Genomic DNA, 18178 nt, shown 5'->3' with positions numbered 1-18178 from the left:
GTCAGGACTAGGATTTTAGAAACAAGCAGAAGCCTTCTTTACAGTGGAGGATAGATGAGAAGATTGAGGAGGTGCAAGAGGAGGCACTTGGAAAGCAGACAAATTCCTCTTCTTGCGTCACGAACTGTTGTCCCTAATCAGTTGGTTGGGAAACTGTGCAATGCTGGCAGCATTGCCCTGGCCCCCTGAGGTCCAAGGGAAGGTGGGGAAGCTTCATATCTGTCTGTCTCATGTGATGGGCACAACATTCACATGCACCCTCATCTTTATTTCTGAAAACAGGGCATGGCAGAAAGAGGGTAAGAAAGGGGTAGTCCGTAATCATAAAACATGGCCAGCACTAGGCTAGCCATTAAGGGCGAAGCTACTTGTTAAAATACCTGGATTTAGTGCAGATGGAAAATGTGCTTGTCTACTTGCATAATTCTCCTCTTGCCTGTCCCAGGGGGCAGATGTGTTTGTTTTGGGGAATGAGGCTGCTGAGCAAACCCTGCCAGGGTCTGCCCACAGCATCACACATTGTTCAATGCTCTTTGGAACCAAACAACACCAGGGAGAGGGAAGGGAAGGGGGAGCAGCTCCATCCTCCTCACCTCCCTCCCCCAGCTCCAGCTGTAGAGCAGCAGCAATACTTGTCCCAGCTCTAGGCTCCCTCAATTGAAAGGTAAATACACCTGGGGTGAAAACAGCCCCTTGAAGACTGCTTGGCACTGGGAAAAGGGAGCCTGGGCAAGATGTCCCACTTCTTCTGTCTCCTTGAACACCAGGAGAAGATGCTGCCAAACAGTCACCATCATGCAGAGAAAGCAGTAGGGCTGTTACTGATGGGAAGGTGTTGATCTTGAGGGATCTGTTAGAGTTAATATTTGACTTGGCAGCAAAGGAGTGGGTGGGGAATTTTGCGTGGACCTGTCCTTGTGACGAAACCTCAATTCGTCACCCAGAAAGAGTGAGTTCATCTCTTTGGCTCACTGTTCCTTCAGGGGGCTTCTCGGTTTGTGGTTTGCCTTTTCAGCTTGGGAAACCGCTACTTGTGGTCTGTTTTCTGGGTTGTAGGACAAGGAGCGCAAATGTCTTTCAGCCTGGAGAGTCCCAGCTTTTAATTACAGCAGATGGACAACTAATCTGCCAGAAGAGAAAGGCAGAATTAATTTAGTTAAAATCTCCTATGGTCTAGGAATAAATAAACAGGTGGCAGCAAGCAAATGTGTTGAGTTCCCCTGTCCCAAAGTTAAGTGCAAGGAAAAAATGATGGTGAGAGGCACAGACATTTACGCAGTGAAGATGACAGCGGGCAGAAGGTACATGATGCTTGTTCCCCTTGATGGAGCACTTGGCAGAGGCTGCTCATGCATGAAACTAGGTTTCGGTGGGGGAACTCCAGTCCTAGTGACTGAAGTGCCTGTCCCAGATGAGCCATGGGACCATCTCCAATCTGGCTCCCTGCCTGTGGAAGACAGCTGTGAGGGGAAAAAGTCACTGATCAGCAATTTGTTTGCAATGTCCTTATCCCAGTGGTTTTGAAAACTGTTTCCTTCATCAGGTAATCAAGGAGGTTTTGTGAGGTCCTGCATTACCTTTGGAAGGTGTGCATCAATTAAGAGATCTCTTCTCTACCATCTGTCTTGTACCATAGCTTGAGCTGCACTATCAAGTTTGGGTCCAGCTGCCTTCCTGCCAGTTCTCCAAAGGAAAAACCAAAGGTTTTCTAGGGAGGGGAGTTCTCAATAGGCATGGGATGAGGAACTTATTGAGAAGAACTCTCAGTGGTCAGTGCATGAGAGAGAAAAACGAACAAATTGGCATGGGAGAAGCGACACAGGAGAACTGTGTAACCCATCCCACACGAGGCCAACCTTGGGTTCCACTCAGGGGACACGGGGAGTGCAGGGGTGGGAAAGAGACTCAATGGGTTCCATGAAAATTGATTGAAAAGGGGAAAGTGAGCCTGAAGTTACCTATGTACAGCAGTGAGGGTGGCTGCTGGGGTGAAACAAAAGACCTTAACAGACATGAGGTGCAGCATGTAGAGACCAAAGTGGAGATCACCCTGTTTGGAATAACACCTCTATGACTTAAACACTAGAGATGTGTTTTGTCGGGACAAGAGGGGAAACGGAGGCTCATTCTGTCCTGAATTTATCCAGACTAAATACCAGAGGTTTTTTTCAGGAGAGACTTGAGGGATGGAGAACCGAACATCCATGTTTGCAGTACTAAGTTGAACGGGACCAGGTTATGGGCAGTGAGATGTCCTCGCTAAATGGTTAGCTTGATATTTAAATGTTATCAAGATCTTTGTTTGGGTCAGTTAGCCATGTCCTGAACAAACCTGGGGCATGCTTCAGGGGTTAGCATAGACCAAGGACAGTTCTTGGTACACATTTTATATGCAACAGTCTTATTTTGGAGGCAAAGAGATCTGGTGAGTAGTATTCCAACTCACCAGAAAACTGTCCCTGGTCTTTTTAGTTGCTAATATAAATGTAAGTTTATTTCAGTCAGGCAGATTACTCAAGGCAGCTTCAAACATGGGTTACTGCTAAATCCTCAAGACTTCTCTCTCAAAAGAGCAACTGAAGTAGGTGGAATATGTAGCCTTTAGGTGTCATTTAATACTTACAGGGTATGGTCCTGTTGTAGACGTTGATTCAGAAGAAAATGATCAAGCCCCACTTGACAGATCCAAAGCTGCAGGAGTCAAGAGATGTTTCTTTTTCTTGCACAAACACAGTTTATAAAAATCTTTTACAGAATCTTTGCAAAATAACAGGGAAATGTTGGATATGTTGTCCTCCTCAGACTAACAGGACAGGAGGGTTGCCAATGGGGAAGTTGAGAGGAAAGGAAGGAAATAAAATGCTGCACAATCTCTGTATTAATTTGACCTTTTTTTGATTTCTGCTTTTCATTCATGTTTTTGGTTGGAGTTATTTTCAGACTCTTTAGATAAAAAGGGCTAAAGTTGTGGGGAAGAAGCATCTCTTTCTTTGGCTTGATACAGTTCCAGATTCAGAGACATGAGAATCAATTAAATTGCTTAAAAATAGGCTCCAGTGCCATGGTGAAACCTCTAGTCTTTTCCTAATGCTAAAATCAGTCCTGTGCTGCCCTAACATCCTTTCAGGACAGATATAGGAAATTTTTGCAAAAAAATTGGACTTATTGCCTCCATGACTAGTTGTGATGGGAGAAAAGAAATCGATTTTGCATCTGTAACCATTGAAGAGAACGATGAAAAACACCTTGGTTTTGGACTTTTAGCACTATAGAGCTCATGGGTATAGTTGTACTATTGAATAGAACAGGACATTTAATTTACTTTATGACTACTATTGAACACAGGTCTGATGTTTTCAAAAACAGTCTATATATCACACCAAATCTTGTTTCTGGGTAGAGGTAGTTCAGACCTCATCACTGTGATTATGAAGTGGAGGTGGGGGGAGGGGGAGAAGAGAGGGAGAGGGAGGAAGGGGGGAAGAGGGAGAGATTGCAATACTGGAGGTGTTTATTGATTGCCATTTTGTCATCCAATCACTTGTTGTCAAAAGTTGCTTGTACAGTTCTTCACACTCAACATTCAGTCTTGCCATCCTGTATACTTTAGTATCTTCATCAAAACTGGTCGCTGTTTTAGCCATTCCCTTTTCCAAATCACTTGGGAATTACAGAATCACAGAATGCCCTGAGCTGGAAGGGACCCACAAGGATCATCAAGTCCAGCTCCTGCTCCTGCACAGGACATCCCAAATTTACACCATGTCTCTGAGGGCGTTGTCCAAGTGCACATGTTCCAAGTGAACACGTGAGACTGCACAGACTTACTTGTTTAAAAAGAATGCATGACTCAATGAACCTTGAGTCAAAACAGAAAAAATTAGTTTGTAACAATGAAAGATCACAGTTATTGGTTTAAGAAGACATTTATTTTTGTGTGTGAATAAAATAATAATATTTATAGTGCTTCACATCCTCCAAGAGCTGTATGAACCTGAACTGACTGAACATCCAAACATCCCCGTGAGGTAGGCTGGAATAGGTGGCCAAGATACCAAAGTGGCTTGTGTATTGAAAGCAAAAAAGGGAGTGACTTCAGCAAGGAAAAAGCCTGGATCTCCAGAAGCGGTGTGCTAACAGACTGTGCTCCCTGGAAGCTTCTTTTAATGCTTGTTTGCAGGAGGGTTTAGATAAAGGAGGAATCCATCAAAATTACCTCCTCAAGGCAGTGGCAATGTTGCTGGTACAAGGACTCCGACCCAGGAAAGCCTTCTCTTCTTACTCTGCCAAAATCCTGTAAGGATAAAAAGGGTCTTGTTATTTTGTTGAAGTGTAATCTGAATTCAGGCTTTAAAAGCCTCAATACCTTCTAATTACTTTTCAGAATAAATGTACAGGGTGGGTTCAGCCTGCAGGCTTAAAAACCCATATTTAGATGCCTACATATGTGCTGGGTATTTAAGTCTGCAGATATCCAGTCCACATGACTATGGTCACTGGCAAACTACTTGTGTTACTACTGGTAATTAAATTTTGATTCAGCTCACCCCAAAATAAAGATCAGAGATTTGAGTTCAAATACTCCAAGGCACCTCAAATGACACTAAGCATCTCAATGTAGCTTACTCAAACTTTTTGTGTTCAATTTCAAAGATTTCTTTTCAAACAACTCAGGTTGAATCCTCAGCTGGAAAAAAAAAATTATATTTACGTCAGAATACCCTGTTGGTTTCAACTTCTGCTGTATTGATCAACCCAGCTGAAAATCTAACAGCCCAATAGGAAGAGTTTTAATCCTGAACATTATCATCCATCAATATGGGTATGTTATGGGTACATTCTTCTGAGAAAGAGTGTTTCTGTAGAAAAATTAACACCTGGAACCAAATTCAAGATATCTTGTTGTTTTCCCAGCCCAAATTCTTCTTGGATCTGGCCCAACAGATGTTTTTACAGAAGTTTGGTCTTGGAGATTGGTCATCTGCTCCTACCAGCCTGTTCGCTGTCAGTAGAAATAGCTTCCTAAAGAGAATGATCATTCACAGAGACTATTCAAAGGGACAGAGTCATCCCTTTATAAAACCATTTAATATCAGGTTGCTTCTGTACCATTTACTTTCCTGAGTTCCTAGGTGGGTGCTTCCTTGGCATCTTAATCTCCTGACAACAAACAGGTCCTAATGTTGGTATAACTTGGGTTTCCTGAAACCACTGCCTGGCTGAGGATCCCCATGTGCTGAACTAACACTATGAAACCTCTTCCCTACAGCCTTCTCATTGCACTTTCTTCAGTTTCTGGGAACCTTTAAACCCCGGCAAGTCTATAAGTAGCAGAATAAAGAGTTCTGGAAAATTCAGAAAATATGGATCCGAGTCCATCCTTTCTTTTGAACTGGGTTCTGTCCAGTCACATCAAGGACTGAACAACTCCTGTCGGGATGAGTTGTGTCATCACAGCTGTCCTTTTCATCAAGACACAGGAATCTCTCCTAATTTGCCACTAAATATCATGTATGTGATAGACAGTTACTGCAGGTGGCAATGATCATCACAAGGTAATCACTTGAACAAAGACTTTGTAAGAATTGAATGCCTCAGGCATATGTTATCCTAAGATAAAGTGCATGCCCCCAAAACATGTTCAAAACTTTAAGGAAAGAAGTGTTGCTATCAGGGAAACTCCAGACATTATTAGAAAACAATCTCCAAAATCAAAAGCGAAATGCACTCCCAGTTGTCTCCAGTCACTAACAAATTCATTCTTCTTCACCTTTCTACAAGCTGCACAATGGTAGAAGAAGAGATGGGAATGAGAAGCAGAGTTCTGTGAACATTTTTCCTCCTTCAAAATTTAATTTTTAGGTCATTTTGGAAATGAAAGCAACTGAGTAAGGAAAGAGACATTGTTTCCCTTGACGGGTGAAAATACTGTGAGATATTTTCCTAATAATTTCTTGGAAAAAAGTCTTTGTTTTCCCCCATCAAAATTCAAAATAAAAGGAAAAATATTGAATTCTGGGAAATTTTGACCCTCCTGAACTTTTGCTCTCATACATAACTTCCATCAGAATGAATTGTCTCCTTAAACACATATCCACAATACATACATGCTCATCCTCCATCTGGACTTTCTCACAAATGGCTGCCCTGCAAGCCCCATGGGGTTGTGCATATTATTCAAAGAAACAGTAGATAAAATGGAAGAACAAAAATGCCCTCTGATGCCCTTCAGTCCTGCAGCACTTACTTTGAACAGCATTTCAGCAGCCCCCCGTGGCACGAGCCGGAGGCAGCGAAGGTGGGTGGGCATGCCCCAGCACGGCAGAAATTTCCCTGGCTCCTGCACTGTGCGGTGTCCTCAAAAATAGGATCTGCAGAACCTGTGGGAAGGGGAAGACGTTAAAATATCACTTTTCAGTCTAAAATTACAGTGTATAAATATGCAATATATCATGCGTTGCATTTTTAGGAAGACATGAGCACAGATGTTCTTGGTCCCATCCGCTGCATAGCACCATGCTGACAGCATCAGATTTTGCCTGCCAGTTGATGGTTGCTTTTTCCCTCCTATGAACACACTTCTGCCTACAAGCCCTTTTATTCTTTGTAGGGTTTACTTTGCTTCTCACCTGGAGCAGCCTGGAAGAGGAGGAGGAGAACAGCAAAGAGCAGGTAGAGGATCCTCATGGCTGCCGGTCAGTCGTGGACTGTGTGTCCCTGCAAAGCGCCTGAAAGATCGACGGAGGATGAAGTTTGAGGAAGAGGCTAGGAAAGTCAGCTGGTATTTATAGAGCCTGCGGGATTATGCAAGGTTGATGGCTGAGTGCTTCGTCAATAAGTAACTGCAACCAACCTTCTGGAAAAAAGGCTGGTTATCCCCCTTATCGCAGGTTGCAATGAAATGTGCAGTGAACATGTTGCAATCGTCAAGGGTGAATTTCCAATGACCGTGTCGGTTATATAATGTGACCATCAGCCAAGCCCGACCGAGCCGCACCAATTCGAACGGCTTTTGCAGACCTGCTTCCATCACAGGCACGGCATGGGTCAGGCAGAGGGCTTGGGAGTCAGCCACCGTTGGGGTCTGGTCCCAGTGTTGGCCCTGGATCAGTCACTCACTGGCAAGTCACATAACATTTTGTCTCCATCTCCCCATCCCTGTCACCAGGCAGATGATGTCAAAGGCAGAGGAAAGCACTGGGAAACATTTGAGGCAATTCAACTTTGCTTTGGCATTTTTAAACAGGTTTCAGGACATCCTCACCCACTGCAGAGGACTGACACAAAGTTCTCTCCCTCCTTTAATTCTCACTTATAGGCTCCCTTGAGTGCTTTCTATTTTCACCAGCTTTTGATGTCCCCTTTTTGTTTCCACTCATATTGCCCCAAAAGATTGGGAGAATGGGGCTGATTCTGAGTTTCTGCATGACGTAGTGGCTAATTTTAGCCCTGGAAGAGCCGAGTTTGTGAAGTGAAGACTTTTGGCTTGTTTTTAAAAGACTGAGTTCAGCTGAAATGGATGGGCAAACATAATACCTCGAAGTGCAACATCTTCTTGGGCTTCACTTCAGAGCATGATTCCCGTGGCTGTAAATTTTCTGAGAAACATTGGGTAGGGAATCAAAACACTGAAGGTACTTCTTCATTAAATCCTTGGCTTGTAGATGCCAAAGGACTGCAAGTTTTGCACCCATGGGAATCCTCCCTTTGCCCAAATACTGTCACACATAATAAACAGGTTAATCTCTGTCAAAGCCCAGATGTTTCTGCAGTTCCTAGCTCTGGCATTCTGGTTCAGCGGTTTGCTTCCTTATTACCTCGTTTATTACATTTAGCTGGGAGTTAATGGTATTTTTGTTCTAAGAATTATTAGTTGGGTAAAAACATTACCAATGTTTATGTTTAATCTATGTACTAACAGGCAAGCTTAAGCGGCTGGGAAAGTAGCAACAACGTGAGTTACTTCAGTGTTTATGCAGCAAATGACAGTGTGATAAACACTGATTTTCCTCTTCCACCCATGAAATCTAATTAACCAGGAAATGCCAAGAACTCCAGAATGTCCTTTTCTGTACCCGTGCCTTGGAAATGATGTCTTTTTTGGCCAGCAACCCTCCAGCTTTCTCCGTTTCTAATGCAGAGGAGAGGTGATTTGTCACTCCTTTCTTTTCCCTTTCAGTGATTTGTCGGTGGGACACCCTGACAGAGAGACAGACACTTGACCTGCAATACGAACATGAAGAAATGTTCTGGCTTTTATGAAGACCCACTGAAATGTGAATTTTCCCCATCTGCCTTTCATTTAGACAGGGCAACAGTGTTACGACATTTTGCAAACAAAAGTGTGAGTTTGGGGCACTCATCACCTGTGGGATATTATAAACCTATTATCAGAGTCAAATTGTTCAAATTTCAGTGATGCAAATTGCCATAGCATTCATAGATCTCGCTGAACAACTGTACTTCTTGCCAAAGGAAAGCAGCCCTCTAAGAAACTGAGCAACATTTTAGGCCCTACTAGCACAGGGAGCCTGAACATGTCATTCAGAGCAATAGGAAAATTCTACTGCTTTAGTTCCCAGTGAACACAGAGAGGTGCAAGCTGGTTGTTTAATACCAGGCCAAATTTGTATAAAATGCCTGAAGAGCCGAGCAAGTTGTGCAGCACAGTAGCGACCTGGGGCTGCAACACGACAGTGTATGCATGGAGCTGTGTCCCACGGCAGTCAGGGCCAGGAAGGACTCCTGGAGATCCCTGTTGAACGTTAACTTGCAGACATGAGCTGGGAACTCAAGGAGTTGTAGGTACCTACCCCAGATAAATCAAGCTCTCTAAGCAAATAGGTGTTGGGGGGACTTTACTTAAAACCTTATGCAAGAATACTGCAATGCAAATAAGACATAAAAGATTCCATGAGAATATTGGTAGGAAATGAGAGAAAGGAAATACATGGATGACGCTCAAAAGCCATTTAATTTTGCCTTTGACATCAGGAAGACATGGCCAGTTTATAATAGCAGAAGCTCCCTTACCTGTGCTCCAACAGCTAATGCCAAAGAAGAACTTGGTACATCAGCAAACGGAGATCATGAAGGACACAATATCTGAGAATGGTGCTCCCCTTCCTTCTCTCTGTTTTGTAAATCTGTAAGGTATGAATAGATATTTATGTTTTGCTGTTTGCTGAACAGTTCTGCTGAATTTTACCTTAGAAGCACAGCTTTCCAAAGGCGATATCGCAAGCAAAATTTGAAATGCTGAGTGGGGCCAGCGCTTGCAAACATTACCTCCTTCTTACCAATAAAGGAGCATAAAATGACTGAACAGATTTCTCAGTCTTCTGCAAAGCAGGTATTTTTCTTCTCTTCTTCCCTTCTTGGTTGACAAACTGTGTCCCATAAAAGTTAATGAGCTTTTGGCATCAATGTTTTCTCAAAGTTCTCTTAAGCACAACAGCCGATGGCTAATAAAATGTTGAGATGAGGGTTTTTTAGAGCCTAAAAAATATTATACCTTTGAGAATGGTTACTTATAATGGAATACATTTATTTGGACACTGGGAAGACTTGATTGTGTAATTTAAACTGTAAGTATGCCTTTAAAACTGCACAGGCATATGGTTCTTTATGAAAGCATATGCTCACATCCCACTAAAACCAAGTCCATGTTAGCACATACTTCAGTATTCTCCTGGCTTTCCTAATTATGGCACAAATCCTTACAATACATGTAGAGTGATTTATGTCTGCAGTGCTTCATCTTCCATTAGTCACCAGTAAGTTAGTTAGTTACGTTAATAATATGTTCTTTAATTGTGCCCTTTGTCTGACGCTTCCAAGTTTTAGCAAACAAGATAAAAGAGCATAGACTGAAATCTCACATTCATTTTATCACCACCATCATGTACACACCAGGCAATTTTAAAACACACATTTGGGTTTTCCTACTTTCGTAGCTGGCTAGTCTGCTTTTACAGTTTTCTACGGGGGAAACCAACGTCAATCAAATTTACAGCTCTTTCCTTTGCAGTGTAAGGGGGTGGTTCTCTCCCACAGCTGACTGCAGATAGCTGGTGGTAAGACACATGCACTCTCTGCCTGGATAGCTACAGGTGAAGCTGGCATCCAAGCTGCTTCTCCATTGCGTCTTACATCTCTTGACACATAGGCTTACCACTCAGTTCGGGGAAGGGGTAGCTCAGACCAATCAGCCTGCAAAGCTGTGTGTAGTCTCGACCACTGCCATGTCCGTTTATTAACTTGCCATCCTGCAGGGTACCCTTTGGCATCATCTTGCTAAGGCACAATGAGAATGGGAACATGAGAGCTGATATTTCTTCATCCATGGAGCTACATCAGTGGAAATCCTCTAATAGATACACTTTGCTCTTGTGCAAAGTATTCCCACATTACTTGTCAGTATGTCATTTCATAGAATTGTAGAATCATTAAGGTCGGAAAAGACCTCTAGCTTCATCAAGTGCAGCCATCAGCCCAACACCACCGGGCCTCCTAAACCATGTCCCCAAGTGCCACGTCTACACATTTTTTTAACACCTCCAGAGATGGTGACTCCACCACTTCCCTGGGCAGCCGCTTCCAGTCCCTGAACACTCTTTTGGTAACGACATTTTTCCTAATATCCAATCTAAACCTCACTGACACAGCTTGAGGCCATTTCCTCTAATTCTATCACCAGTAACTTGGGAGCAGAGACCAGCCCCCCCCTCACCCCAGCCCCTCTCAGGCAGCTGCAGAGAGCGAGAAGGGCTCCCCTCAGCCCCTCTTCTCCAGGCTAAACCCCCCCAGCTCCCTCAGCCACCCCCAGCACACTTGTGCTCCAGACCCTGCCCCAGCCCCGCTGCCCTTCTCTGGACACGCTCCAGCCCCTCAAGGCCCTCCTTGTCCCGAGGGGCCCAAACCTGAGCCCAGCATTCGAGGTGGGGCCTCCCCAGGGCCGAGCACAGGGGCCCCATCCCTGCCCGGCTCCTGCTGGCCACACCAGGGCTGACACAAGCCCGGGGGCTGGTGGCCTCCTTGGCCACCTGGGCACTGCTGGCTCATGCCCAGCCGGCTGTCAGCCAGCACCCCAGGGCCTTCTCCGCCGGGCACTTTCCAGCCACTGCCCCAAGTGTGTAGCATTTCACATGGGCTAAATAACTACACAAGGCTCAAAGCAATGGCCATCGGACACTTTTTACCTCTGTTCTTCCATCAGTCTTCACTGTGCTTGTGATAGCCAGAATAGTTCTTTATTAGAGAAACTCCTTAAAACCTTTAGAGGAAGAAAAGTACAGCAAAGAGCAGTTAAGAACCCTGATGTGCAAGAGACTTGCTAGCATCACTGAAAAGGCACAAATCTGAGGTGGGCGGAAGAGGAGGCTACAGAGCCTCTATGCGTGTAAGGTTCAGGGATGCTGCAATGTTGAGGTCTGGGAACCTAGTCAATAATTACCTACCGTTGGTTGCTTTGATCTCAGTTGCATTTGGCCTCATGTTGCAATCCATACAGTGAGTCAATATTAAATAGACCTGTAACATGATGACACTGAAAATAAGCATAGAATGTAATATCCTCTGTTCCCCTAAATCCTGTGCAAAAGGAAGGTTCCCCTGTAAAGATGAGGGTGTGAGAAGGAATAATAATCAGTGTTTGAGAAGAAGTCTGGGAGGCAGGATCTCCTGCATATTATGGAGAGAAGACTAGCACTTCTCTGGTCTTGCATGATGAGTTTCCTGATCTGTCACACAGTGCTAATGTTGCTGGAGTGATGCTTTTCCTGGAAGGTGCTGAGGCTTCTGTGTGGGTGCTATCAGATGAAATTAGTACAGAAACTTTAATTTTTAAGAATTACTGTGCAGTTGGCTATGAACTAAAACACCCGAACTGTTTTCATTAGATGGTGAGCAGTGTCTACATGTTTCTCTCTGTGCAGCACCAAAATGGTTACTCCCGTGATGTATCGGGTGGATTTCTTTTGACTCTGGTACAGTCATCATCAAAAGTAAAATCACTGGAGCTCCTTTGGCTCTTGTTAGGTAGGAAGCTGCTAATGCTGCAGCCACAAGAATTGGAGCCATATATATATATATATGTCACAGGTCAGCGTGCCATTGACCTTCACCTGCATATGCATGCTTGTTTTCATGTGTAATAGACATTGTGTCTGCTACATCTGAAATCTCATTATAACCTGTCGAGTTGTAGCTAATACAGTTAGAGTCTGAACAGTGATTCAGCTGACCTCTCTGTATCTGTACAAACAGATTAAAAAGACCAGGACATGGTCACTGAAACTCGATCATCCATAATATTAAATTATTAGGACAGCCCTAGCAGTTTTGACCTCTGCCATCTCTCTGCCAAAAATTCCCGGGCTGTTTCAAAGATGAGTCCTGGCTAGGAACTATTCCAGTAGGCAGTCTGATGTGGTAACCTTGTTTTGGAGGCCAAGACAGTTACACAATATGGGTATGGTCGCATCATGCCATAGGATCTCAGGACCTAAAGCAAGGCACTGTTACTAGTACACAAGTATAGCTTTCCAGACTGTATCTGCAGCTAATCATATTACAGGTATTTGTATTTGTCTATTTTTACACCAATTGCAAATGAGCCTTTAAGAAGCTGCTCATGCAACTGCTTTCCTTCCCTCTACCCATAGCTCAGCTGTCTTGAACACCCCTCTGTCCTGCTGCTAGCAATCTTTCCTTTGCCATACACAATTTGGGATTAAAACAACTATCTTCTACACAGATCTGTGTCCTGATTAAAGTTTGGAGTTGCACAGGGTTTTCTCCCCATGCCTGTCCCAGTGATTAGGTGCCTGTGAGTGACATCTAAATCCCACGTTGGAAGTCAGCCATTGCAGATCTCTGCTTGAACAGATGACACACAGTGGGGGATAATAGTAAAAGCAAACGTTATCACCAATCTAACAAACAAAATATGTCCATAGAGTTAGAAAAGATGCATTGAAATATAATCCTTTAAAGAACAAACTAAAGAAGCCACTGGGAGATGTCCCTTATAATAAATACCTAGTTACTGCATTTTACTTAGTTACTTCATTTCTAGCCCTCTAGAAAGCAGCTCACATCTTCTAAAGTCAATATCACAGGCAAAACCCAGTTATGTAAATAATGATGTAATCAAGTACATAACCATTTCCAATGTTCTGAATGATCAGTGCGTTGTGTAATGCAGGCAGGGGCTGGAGGTATATGTGGTATTTGCTTTCTACCACCCAGTGGGCAGCACCTGGCTGGGGACCAAGAGGTCTTTCCTTGTGCCTTCATCACCAAATTGCTTCCCAATTTCTAGTTTAAGACACATTTCAGTTAATTTTCTGGCTGGAACTGTGCCCTTGCAGGTTGAAAACACCTTAGTATTTGACTATGCCGTTTCTTAGAGGTCGAGACAGGGCCCTAAGTGTCTCCTTGATATCTGCTGTCTCTGTCCCTTAAATATCTCCTTGAGGATAAGGAGAGATAAGCATCTATCAGGTAAGCCTCTGGGCACGCCATGTAAACCTGCTGTCCACCTCTCTCCTTATTCCATCTCCCCATCCATGGATGGTGTTTCCCTACCACTCTGGTCCCCATGCTGGGAGTATTTGGGATCCAGTCTTAGCTGGAAGCAGGACTGATACTGCAGCATCTGTAGAGGCCAGCCTGAAAGAATCCTTAAAAAGGAAAAGGAAGCCACTGAGCTGTTAATTTTCGAGCTCCCTTGTCCACAGATACACTTATAGGGCATAAGCCAGCCTGATTTCCATCTGCTGAGGTTGACAAAATGCTCAAGGCCCTTTGAAAAGATCCAAACCCACAGCAGCTAAAGGGTCACTTCCAGCCTCCTGTATAAAGGTCTCCACAGAGCCACCCACGGCTAATAGCTCCCGCTCCCTTGTGCATGACTTTGCTGGGAAACCATGCCTTTAACAGCAGCACCTCAACCCCCTGCTCCCAGGATGGGATTCCTCCTGGGTAATGAGCCAGACACTGCCAGGCAAATAACCTTTGGAAAGGCCAAGACTTGCTAGCAGTATTAGGAGCTGCATTTCTCAAGAGGTCTCTGTACAGTTTTCACACCCACCTCTTTGCTGGGGGTCTAAAACACAGTTTCACCCACCCTTCAGAGGGGTACTGTGTATGGTTTTGTGGGTTTTGGTACAAAGAGCACGTGTAAAGGTTTGGCCTTGGTAATAGATTAGAAAAATATAGAAAAAAGCCTATTTCCTTATCATTGCAAAAACGTGTCACTTCTTCACAGGCAAGCCCCATGGATCACTGCTCTTTAGGTAGGACCTGCAAGACAGAGTCCTCTGGGCTGCCTGGTCAGAACAACAGATGCTGATTGTGAATAGGTACATATTTGGCCTTAAAATCTGGGTTTTCTTTTCTAACTCCTTCCATTGGGTTGGGGCAGAAGGATAGATGGTGAACAGGGAAATTTTGGTATGCTAAAAGTTATTTCTGTGCGCTGATGGAAGCTTGTGATGGGTGACAGTAGAGCCAGTTCAATGGTGGGCCAGATGGAGGTTGCCAGAGGAAGGACGGGAAGGAAAGTTGTGTCAACGATGGAACTAAACATGACGGGCCATTCCTAAGGCAGCTAAGACAGCTGGCCACACCTGTACTGTTAAACTGTTTCACAGAACAAGGTGGTTGAATTAAAACTATTGGGAATGGTCCTTGGCCCATGCCAACCCCCAGCTGTGCCCAGGGATAGTTTGGGTCGGTGCTAGTTGTCCTGGGCCCAAACTGTGCCGGGGTTAATTGATATTACAGAGCCACAATCCTGTACCTCTGCCCCTACACTGGTTTGTTTCCCAACATGGGCATGATGCTGCCTCAGAGAATTTTGCTACGGATGTTCTCACAGGAGAGGGTAGATAGAGCTTTTCCCTCTTTCCTTCCCCTTCACTCATTCCTCCTGCCCCAGAACACTCATCAGTTATGCTTATATTCTATTTGGACCAAAGCTGTTGCAATCACACCACAAATAAGTGAAATCTCAGGCTTTTCTCCTATGATCTAATTGGCCATTTTGATTACAACAGTTCTTTATTTGATCAGCCATTTCACCAGTATAAAGGACATGGGTCTTGTGTAGCGATTCAGTTGCAAGAACAATTTTGAGTACAGGCATATGATTTAAAATGCCAGAAGCAGGAGGGAAGGAGGGAAGGAGGGAAGGAAGGAAGGAAAGAAGGAAGGAAGGAAGGAAGCAAGCAAGCAAGCAAGCAAGCTGTGGGACTGAATCCTATTTGGCAGACAGCTCCTGTTCTTAAATAAGTGACAAAATCCCAGGGAAATATGCATACAAAGAAAAGAGAATTTGGTTGATTTTTCCATGCACAAAAGACTAAGAAGCAGTTGTTCATCTTCCACTGGTACAAACCTGGTGAAAAGGGTGTGCTGGGAGAACAACATGGCCATGAGATCAGGCACTCATGAAAAGTGTACTGATAATAGCAAGGTGAGGTCTGCCAGGTCTCCCAGCTCTTTCAGGTGGGGAAATGAACGTTACCCAGATATGCTGCATGGCTTTCCCCCTGCCTTTCTTCAGCTGTATGAAGTAGGGATCTCACCCTGCTAGATAAAAAAATTACTCTTCATTGCATCTCACTATTAGCATTGATGTCTGCTCACAAGGGTGGTCCTTGTGCTTTGTCTATGTCTTTTTGGACTTTGTTCTAACATTTGTCCAGTTCCTAAGGAGACAATTTGACATTCACTCAGGGGTATATCCTGGGTCTGCATCTGGAAAAGCAAGTGAAAAATAGCAGAGAGGTGAAAAAATACCATTATGAATGCAGGTCTTGACCCTGGTGTCACAAAGAGATTTGAATATTTGGCTGAAACAGTGGAATAAAAATGTTAGACAGTTTTGGCTCAAAAACCTTATGTAAGAGAAAGGTGCACCCCATAGATATATATGTGTGTGTGTGTGTGTGTGTGTTTACACGTATGGAGATTGCAACAGAGGTAGATCTAAGAAATTGCTTTGAGCCCTTTTATTGATGTTTTGCCCTAAAATCATTCAAAGGAAGTATTTCTTGTGAATGTCTTGGCTGATAATCCATCTCATACCACATCTGGTTTATGGTCTGATTTTAAAGATATCAGTGTATTATCTGAAAGCTCTTCTGTCTCCTGGTATCAGCCACATGCTATTACCAAAGTATATATTGGGAAAGAAATAATCCCCAGCAACTGTCTGCTGGGGCCATCTTGGCCCCACATTATAACATAAGAACAAGCAATGCCGTATTTGACCATCTATGTCTAGACCCTTTTGACCTTGCTGGTACTGCCTGCCTTCACAGCCTCCCATGGCAGCAAGGTTGACAAGGTTGTTATCTGCAAATGTCAAGATCTCTTTCTTGGGTTGTAACTGCCAGTCCAGTGTGACAGTCTGGGTTATTTTCCCCTAGATGTAGTGTACTGAAGGACTTCCATCACCTGTTTTCCCACTCACTCCATTTTACGAAGTTTCTTGCAACAGGCACAGCTTTTAAATATCCGAAATAAAAACTGCAAACCTGGAGATTTCACTCTTTCCTTCTTTTTCCATGTCATTGCTGAAGATATTTACAAAAATTCATCCACACACTGAAGACTGGGACACCCCATGGATGACTGGCGGTCACAGCCCTGGGACCTCTATCCTCCTTTGCACTAAGGCAGGGATGAGCCTTAGATGTAAATAAGGATAGCGATAAGAACCTCCAGGCATAGACCTGACCAGAGAAAACAAGAGACCCAAGGATTGGGGTTTAGGTCTTAATAGACTCCATAACTTCTCTAGCATTGAATTCATTGGTGATTCAGATACTGAGGGAAAAAGAGGCCGAAGACCTTGTTGTTAGCGCCAGTGCCTAGGAGTTAGTTTCCATCCACAAACAGGAGGATCTTCATGCTTAAAAATGACCCTGCAGAACAAAAATGGCCTTACCTTGATCACTAACAGGAACGCATGACCTTGTCCTCAACGTAGACACTGAGCCTTGAGCAAAGAGGGTGAAGGGAAATGAAAATGAAACTTCAGCTTCCAGGGCAGTCATGGGATCATGCTAGAAGTGAGCACAGCCCAGTGACACAGGAGTGGCGCAGATGCTTATACAGCCAGAAAAAATTCTTGCTGCCTGACAGTTATTTAAAGTATCTGTAGTTATTTTCACCAGACACAGAAAATAAAGAGCTGGACCCGATCCAGTGCTGTGGACAGGGGTCCCAACTCAGGAAAGTTGGGTTTGTACTTACAGGCTTCGCGTCATCCTCTGGTCAAGCTCACTGTATGTCGATATTTTGAGTAAACTTTTGTATAATGCACCTCATTAGGACTGATAATAATTTCCTGAGCACTGGATTTTCATTGGAAAATAAAGATATATCTGAAATAGCATTTGTTACAAGAATTTACATTTTTACGGAATATTTTTAAGCCTTGCTCCCTCACACTTCCCTATCTGATACAGTCTCCAAAATTTCCTTGTTTATGCGATGTAGAGTGTTTTAACTAGAAAAATTCAAAGACCCTCAAGATTATTAAATAACTCAGTTATTAAGTAATGTGTGACAACTTTCCTTGCACAGGAGACATCAGGTTCTACTGGCTGGTAAACTGTCCCCTTGGCTAAGGGGACCTCATCACCAGCCAGCTCTTGCCTGTATTGTGACTCAAGTCACTCCTGCTTTAAAAAAAATAAAATAGACTTTAAAAAGTCTTAAAAGTTCATCCCACTGAAAAGTGAGAATAATAGTAAATCTCGGCGTTTTTCTTTTATGAAATATTAAAACTGTTCCCATTGGCTGCAGTGCAAATAATTCTTCTAACCAGAAGTTCTATGCCAGAATAATACTTACCAGATACTGTTCTTTCAGGTGTGTGCTAGCACTCCCAGCAAAAGATCTAGCAACCTGTACTGTACTGGGGCTTTTTTCAGCTGTAGAAGATCTGCAAAAAAAAATACCTGAGTTTCTTTCCATTCAGAGAAGTTAAAGGGACAGAAAATCACATTACAGGGTAGTGGTATAAATCTTACCCCGGTCAGCAGCGATCGTAGCTGAGTGAATGCACTCAGCTCATACAGGATTTGGCAGGTGGAGATTCTGGCTGCAGTGTTTTCCCCATGTCATAGCTAGGTGCGTTTGGTCCATAGCCAGGAGACAT

At 43.7% G+C, this 18178-nt stretch overlaps 1 protein-coding gene across 1 annotated transcript; it reads right to left on the bottom strand.

Annotated features, from left to right (window-relative positions):
* Window positions 1-6243: 6243 nt before the first annotated feature.
* Window positions 6244-6776, bottom strand: LOC142054254 (gallinacin-10-like). Its single transcript, XM_075086567.1, has 2 exons — window positions 6630-6776; window positions 6244-6380 (listed from the first exon to the last, which is right to left on the bottom strand). The coding sequence occupies exons 1-2, from the start codon at window positions 6685-6687 to the stop codon at window positions 6244-6246; spliced, it is 195 nt and encodes a 64-aa protein (XP_074942668.1). The 5' UTR covers window positions 6688-6776.
* Window positions 6777-18178: the final 11402 nt, after the last annotated feature.

This window comes from Phalacrocorax aristotelis, chromosome 3 (genome assembly GCF_949628215.1).
Source record: "Phalacrocorax aristotelis chromosome 3, bGulAri2.1, whole genome shotgun sequence".
NCBI lineage: Eukaryota > Metazoa > Chordata > Aves > Suliformes > Phalacrocoracidae > Phalacrocorax > Phalacrocorax aristotelis.
Note: the sequence above shows the minus strand (reverse complement) of the source record. Positions and strands in the feature narration are given on the sequence as shown.

Excerpts from the sequence above, each read along its gene's own strand:
- LOC142054254 (XM_075086567.1), bottom strand. The coding sequence starts at position 6,687 with ATGAGGATCCTCTACCTGCTCTTTGCTGTTCTCCTCCTCCTCTTCCAG. Across the intron at positions 6,381-6,629 it reads CCTCTTCCAGGCTGCTCCAG|GTTCTGCAGATCCTATTTTT; the intron begins GTGAGAAGCAAA and ends CCCTTCCCACAG.